At 34.4% G+C, this 7,217-nt stretch overlaps 1 protein-coding gene across 1 annotated transcript in view; it reads left to right on the forward strand.

The window, feature by feature from the left end:
* LOC106877427 (hemocyte protein-glutamine gamma-glutamyltransferase) overlaps window positions 1–7,217 on the forward strand; it is a 95,864-nt gene that overhangs the window by 76,954 nt on the left and 11,693 nt on the right. Inside the window, exons 4-5 of the mRNA XM_052968101.1 lie at window positions 4,209–4,436; window positions 6,017–6,262. Of these exons, the coding sequence (XP_052824061.1) occupies window positions 4,209–4,436; window positions 6,017–6,262 (474 nt within the window). The remainder of the gene's footprint in view (window positions 1–4,208; window positions 4,437–6,016; window positions 6,263–7,217) is intronic.

Here is a 7,217-nt window from a genome sequence, read left to right on the forward strand (position 1 = left end):
AGATTTACTAAACTGTCCTCAAACCATGACATCTTTAAATCAAATTCCCATTACTATAATGAAGCTTTATCAAGAGCGGGCTATGACCAAAAAATTTCTTTCCTTATTCCTAAATCTATTAAATGTGATAGTAACAATAATGATAATAACACTAATAATGATAATCTAATTATCCTAAATAATGTTACCAATAATAAAAATTTAATTAACGTAAATAATGATAAGAAAAGACCTACTAATAATAACCTATCCTGCTCAAACAAGAGGAATAAAAATGTAATACAACCTGATAAATGCCTACACAACCATATTAACACCAATAAAATACCTAGCTTAAGAAATTATAATAAGGACCATAAAAATAAAAATAAGTTCCGCATTTTTGACGATAGTAAATATCATCAAATACGAAATAATTGTTCTGAAGTATAAATTTAAAGATTCAATAATAAAGACCTGATTTATGCGTTCCGGAAGTACATCGGGATACATTTCCAGCCAGAATTTGATTGCTTTTATTCCATGTGGGATGTTGGTGTAAAGATTGATAACATCGAAGGAAACCAATAATTGCTCTTCATTAATTGTTTTTAGTATGTCTAAATAGTCTCTAATGAAACTTTTGATTGTATTTCAGCAAGGGTTTCAGTAGGATGTCTAGAAAATTACTTAAGCGATGAGTTTCACAGGCTGGGCCAGCTATAATGGGCCTTAACTTTAAGTCTTCTGACACATGTATATTTATGTATTTGCCTGGTGATTGTTTGCAGGCTTCATAAATGATCTTGCTCTTGTGTATTTTGGGTAGGCCGTAAAAAAGACTAGGTTTACGTTTGAAGTTCGTGACGTAGTCTCTTTCTTTTTCTGTCAGGCCTTTTCCGTGTAGAAGTATTATGATGAAAGATTTTTCATTGTTTTTTTTTGTTGTTTATAGTTTAAACTTTTTCGTAGAAGACATCGTTTTTTTTAGCATAGATAATACTAGGTTTTGGTAGTATTCTGTGTTCATCAGGACTATAGCACTTCCATTGTCTGCTTCTTTAATTGTCAGGTCTTTGTTGTTTTGTAGTTCAATTAGATTTTTTTTTTCATTCTAGATTGTTGAAGTTTGAATTAATTTTTCATTTATGGAAAGTATATTGGAAATGTTACATATGGTCGCAGAAGTCATCTAGTGTTTTATTCCTACCTTTAGGTGGAAGATAATTACTTGTTTTTAACCAGTGATTCATCTTAGTTGTTGTAGTCAGTTATTGCTTCTGTAACTCGTAGTTTTCTGCAGAATTACGAAATACTGTCTTTAATTTCATTATACTTAGATCTTCGTGGGGTTGGGGTAAAATTTAATCCTTTAGCTAGTATACTGATTTTTGTGGCAAAGAAAGTTTTCTTTGATAAATCTATTACTTTTTGTTTCTCCTGTAAGTTTTGTTCCAACGCGTGTCTCTGTTCCTCTCCATTCGGTCTTTAAAAAAAATCAGTATTATAGCTAAAGGATTAAATTATGAAAAGTTATGTGCGGATTAGTAAGTTTATAGCTTTGAATGTTAGTAACGTCCAATTACCTTATAAATTATTGTTAAAAAACAAAAAAGGAAGAAACATTTAAACTAGTATTTAATTCGTGTTAGAATTATGTAGCTTCTTAAGGACGCGGTTTGAGGAAAGAAAAGGTATTTTATTTTGTGTGTTCATAGTCTTCCAATGACCTTCCATTTTTGTTGTAATCCGAAGCGTTTTCATTTCGTTCACAATTAAATGTGATTGACTATTAAATGTTTTTTTTTTTAATTGCATGTTGTACAAAGATGGCTTAGATATGATGTCCATGAATGTAAAGCTATCTAATGTTGTTGTGTGTCAACGAGCACCACTGCTGCTTATTGAGATAGGTGCAAGAGGAGTTGACAGGAGAGTGGTGTATTTTTGAACCCAATATAACAGTTAGACTCGTGAAGTTCACAATTTTCACGTTGAAATCAGATAAAAAAAGAAAACAAGTCGAACATTACTAAAATGTTCATGGGCTTACATGCTTGTGCTCTGTTGTTGATAAGGTTTTAATTATAGTGTTTTGTATTATATTATTAGTGTTGGTTTATGGATTAGTGTAATTATTGTGTTTTATTTCATGAGACATTTTATCCATGTCTTTCTCTGTTTTGTAGTTAATATATAGTAGACTCAAATAAAACCATTTATATGCGGTTTGTGTATTTTTAATAGGCTTAGTGTATGAGGTATTTCTTGCTTTCTATTTATAGGTGTATTGTTTGATGGTTTATTCTTTTTGTTAGAATACCCGTTGTTGGTTAATTTTTTTTTTTCGGTGAATGTCTTTTTTCAGTGTTTCGTTTATAGATTAGGATTTTAACTATATTTTGCATCTGTGAACACATTCGCTATCTCTCTATAAATTAATGCATATAGTTTTGTTCATGATATAAATCAATATGATAAATCTGTTATGGTCCATCTGAATTTTCATATCTTTGAATGGTGACACGCATGGTATTGCTAGGATTTATATTTATACTTCTCTAAACAATGTATTTTCACGTGGAGTTGTTCCTTAATATCTAAATATCGTTTTCCGATACGACGCGTATATTCATATACTGTCCACAAATTTTCTCTTACGTTTCTGACCAGTTATTAGCCCATCTTCTGTTAATACCTCGTAGAGCGTTATAGAAGTAGGTCCTATGGGAAAACCAATGGCTAATCCATCTTTTAGCGTTTCTGCTACTGGAAAGTTGGTAAAGTATGATTCAACTTTGTTAGTTTCTTTTAACATGTATAGTTACTTTCTGAAGGCCATACACTGTATCTCTTTACAGTATATTGTTTGGTATTATTAACAAACTGTTTAAAGCGGAGAGCTGGCAGAATTTTTAGCATGCCGGAAATAGCTGCATTTCGTCCGTCTTTTACGTTCTGAGTTCAAGTGTCACCAAGGTCGACTTTGCCTTTCATCGTTTCGGGATCGATAAAGTAAGTACCAGTTTTGTACTGGGTCGATCTCGAAATTTCTGACCTTGTGCTAAAATTTAAAATTATTATCATTGCTATTATGGCGGTGGATTAAGGCGGAGAGCTGGCAGAGTCGTTAGTACGCCGGGGAAAATACCTATGGGCATTTCGTCTGTCTTTACGTTCTGAGTTCAAATTCCACCGAGGTCGACTTTGCTTTTCAACCATTCGGTGTCGATAAATTAAGTAACAGTGGGGTCGATGTAATCGACTAGTCCACCCCCGCCAAATTTCAGGCCTTGTGCTTTCAAAGGAAAGGATTTTCATGGAAGTGGACTGACAGTCCTCCAAAGATTCCTTGTTCCGGTTATATTCCGATTTCAAACCGCATTGAAATCATCTTTTCCTTTCATATTTTCGAGGTTGATAAAATAAAGTACCAATGAAGCACTAAGATCGATCCAAGTGTTTTTTACCTAAACTATCAACCTTTCAACTAAATTAGAAACCGCCGCCATCACCACCACCACCACCACTACTACTACTACTACTACTACTACTACTACTACTACTAAAGAAATAATGCTTATTCATACATCGCGATCCCAACTTCACCAGTCTAGCAACTTTCACGTAACTTGTATGCACAGTGGGTGGGTTCGTGTTTTTGTTTTATTTTCAAAACTATTTCGTTCTTTTTGAAAGTAGAATTTTATTTCAGAGTTGTATTATGTTAATTATTCTATTATTAGAATTGTGAATGAAGGCAATGTATTGGAAGAATCGTTAGTGTCAGAGAGTAAGTAGATCTAGCCGTATATTTGTGTTAGGTGCGAGTTCAAAACCGATTCGTTAAAGTAAAACAAAATGCTTTTCGTTATTTAAATTACGGCTCAGGGCGATCGGTCACCAGAAACCTTAAAGGCAGCGAGCTGGCAGAAACGTTAGCACGCCGGACGAAATGCTTAGCAGTATTTCGTCTGCCGCTACGTTCTGAGTTACGAGGGACGATATTCTAGGAGATGAAGGATTGTGCATTGCGTTTAGTTTGATGGCAACGAAGCTCAGCGCGCGCGCACACACAAACACATGTGATGATAACGTGATGTGATTTGTTGTTTTGTTTGTCTTAGGTTGCGCTTAACTATAGATGCCAAAATTATTTACTTACAACTAACTGCTATTGATATACATATATTGTTTATTTACCTGTGTTTTTTTCTTTATTATTTTAGATCCGGTTCCTGGCTGTTTGAAAGTTGAAGATGTTGACCTCAAAATTATTAAGAACACACGCAAGCATGAAACTGACGAGTATTCGATGACATCAAATGTAAATGACTTGAACCAGAAACAAATCCCAAAACTCGTCTTGAGAAGAGGATTCTCATTCACTGTGGTGATTCGTTTCAACAAACCTTACAATGAGAAAACCGAAAAGGTTACTCTTCAATTTGCATACAGTAAGTGACAAAAATTGTTATTATTGAGCTGGCAAAATCGTTATCACACTAGACAAAATACTCAGCGGTATTTCACCAGTCGCTACATTCTGAATTCAAATTCGACGGAGGTCGGCTTTGCCTTTCATCCTTTTAAGGGGTCGATAAATTAAGTACCAGTGAAACACAAGGGTCAGTGTAATCGAGTTGTCCCCTCCCCAAAATGTCAGGACTTGTGCCTTTAGTAGAAAGAATTATTATTATTATTATTATTAGTATTATTATTAGTATTATTATTATTATTATTATTATTATTAAGGCTGCAAGCCGGCAGAATCGTTAGTACACCGGACGAAATGCTTTACGGTACTTTGTCTGTCTGCACGTTCTGAGTTCAAATTCCGCCGAGGTCGACTTCCTTTCAGGGTCGATAAATTAAGTACCAGTTGAGTACTGAGGTCGAGGTGAGCGACTCTCCCCCTCTCCACAAAATCCAAGCCTTGTGCCTATAGTATAAAGGATTGACAATTGATCAAACCTCTCCCACCCTTTCTTCTGGACAAGTACAGCCTATCGGTGTCACTCTTAGGGTGGAAGGCTCCGTGTACTATCAATATTCTTCTTCTTATTATTATTATTATTATTATTATCATTATTATTATTATTATTCAGTAGTTTTATTTTTATAACGTGCGTTCACTTCACTACCGAGCGCAGCTCTGTGTGCCTTGGGTATGTGCTGTGGTTTGCTGTGATGCTCTTATGGTTACTGTATTGAAAGTGTTTTGCGTAGGATGTGTGCAGTGCCCAGTAGTGCAATTTTCTGTATGTTATATATATTTTTAAGTCCTGGTGTTTTTGTTATGTATTTGTCTGAATATTTTTTTATTATACCTAAGACACCTACTATGATCGGAATTGTTTCTGTTTCTTTTTTAAATAATTATTATAATTATTATTATTATTAGTAGTAGTAGTAGTAGTAGTAGTATTAGTAGTAGTAGCAGTAGTAGTAGTATTATTATTAGTCAAGACGAAGAGCGCGATTCGATTGTATAGATATTTTATTAGTTGAACAATATTTCAACAGTACGTCTGTCTTTGTCAAGTTCAAAATAAGAGGTGATTAAAATAACAGAAATTTAAACGTAAAGTATGAACGAGAGCAACCAGCGTTCATACGTTGATGGAATGACAGCATCAGTTTTTAAGTTTTATAACAGGCGGAAAGAAAAAGACATTATTATTATCAAGAACACCGCTGTGTTGCTGGAGACTTGGGCTTCGCCTTTCCTTGTACATATCCTGACAATAAGTAATATTAGATGATCTCAATGATTTTGATAAAGTGTCACCATTCTCAGCTTGATATAAGAATGGATGTCGCGATCATAAATGTTAAAAACCAAATCTAATTACCCACATTAGGCATGCTTGTCATATATGCCAAGATAAGAATCAATCACAAATTCCAATTTCAATATTACGAGATGCCAATACTGGTTTGTGGATTTAAGTCTTTTGTATTCTCTTTCAGGAATACTCTTTATATTTTCCCGTGTCACTCACTTTAAATGTATTTATGATATCTAATTTTTCAGGTGAACGTCCCAAAATTGTGAAAGGTTCTTTGGTGAGATTAGAACTGGCAGACACTTTCAAAGACGGGGAATGGGCCGCTGTGTTGAAGAATTCGAAGGATTCGGAAATAACGGTAGAAGTTCACACTCCTCCAGATACCTTTGTTGGAGTCTGGCGAATGAGGGTTAATATCAAGATTGATGAAAAGAAAATAACTCAAACAGCTCCCTATGAATTTTATATGCTGTTTAATCCCTTTCACAAACGTAAGCAAAGTTTTTTTCCTTGTTGACCTGACCTTTTACAAATATTTCAACCAATCTTTCATGTTTCTTTCATGTTTCTAGGTCTATACGATCCCCTATATTCACACCATATTTCATATTTGCTATCATTCTGTCCACTATTACTCAAACTTTCACGCCTACATCGCTCAGTCTGTTGATATTAACTGTATATTCCTATTCTTGTCTCTTAACTAATTTTCCTCTACTCAGTTTTATATTCATTTATAACACTCGGGAAAATCGGGTTTAGACCTTAAAAGTTTGCCTCATCTCTTTTTCTGGTATTACAAATCTAAGCTTTCCAGTTCCACACTGTACTGAATACCAGTTATATATCACTATAATGTAAAATCGGAGGATTGCCATCAGGAATACTAGTTCTAATGCAACAGTATCACTTCTATTATTTTAATTTTTGCCTTTGTTTACTCTTCGTTATTATTATTGTTAGCAAAAATTGGTTAATTAAATGGTTAAGCTACAGCTGTATAGATGTAAGTGTTTCTGTGTATATGTACAAGTATATAAGTGCATATGTATAACTGCTGCTCTGGGGATGGCCACGGGAAGCAAGAGAACCCAGTCATGGATGTCAGACAATTTCTGCGACCACATCAGCCCTAAAATCTGGCCATCTAACTCCCCAGACTGCAGCCCCTTGATTATTGTGTGTGAGGTGCAGTTGAACAACAGACCAACAAAACTCCTTGTAACACCAAAGATGAACTGAAAGTAAGGATTATGGCAGCATTCACCACCTTAAACAAGGAGGACGTCTGAGATTCCAAAGTGGTCTGGAAGCCGTGGTTGAAGCTAATGGCGATTTTTTTGGCTAAATTTTTTCTTTAGTATTTCAAGATATATTTATGTAATTTTGGTAAATATATCTGTTAAAATGAAAAGTCACTGTTATTTTCATTTTTGCGCAATTTAG

The sequence above is a fragment of the Octopus bimaculoides genome, chromosome 5 (assembly GCF_001194135.2).
Source record: "Octopus bimaculoides isolate UCB-OBI-ISO-001 chromosome 5, ASM119413v2, whole genome shotgun sequence".
In the NCBI taxonomy this organism is placed as follows: domain Eukaryota; kingdom Metazoa; phylum Mollusca; class Cephalopoda; order Octopoda; family Octopodidae; genus Octopus; species Octopus bimaculoides.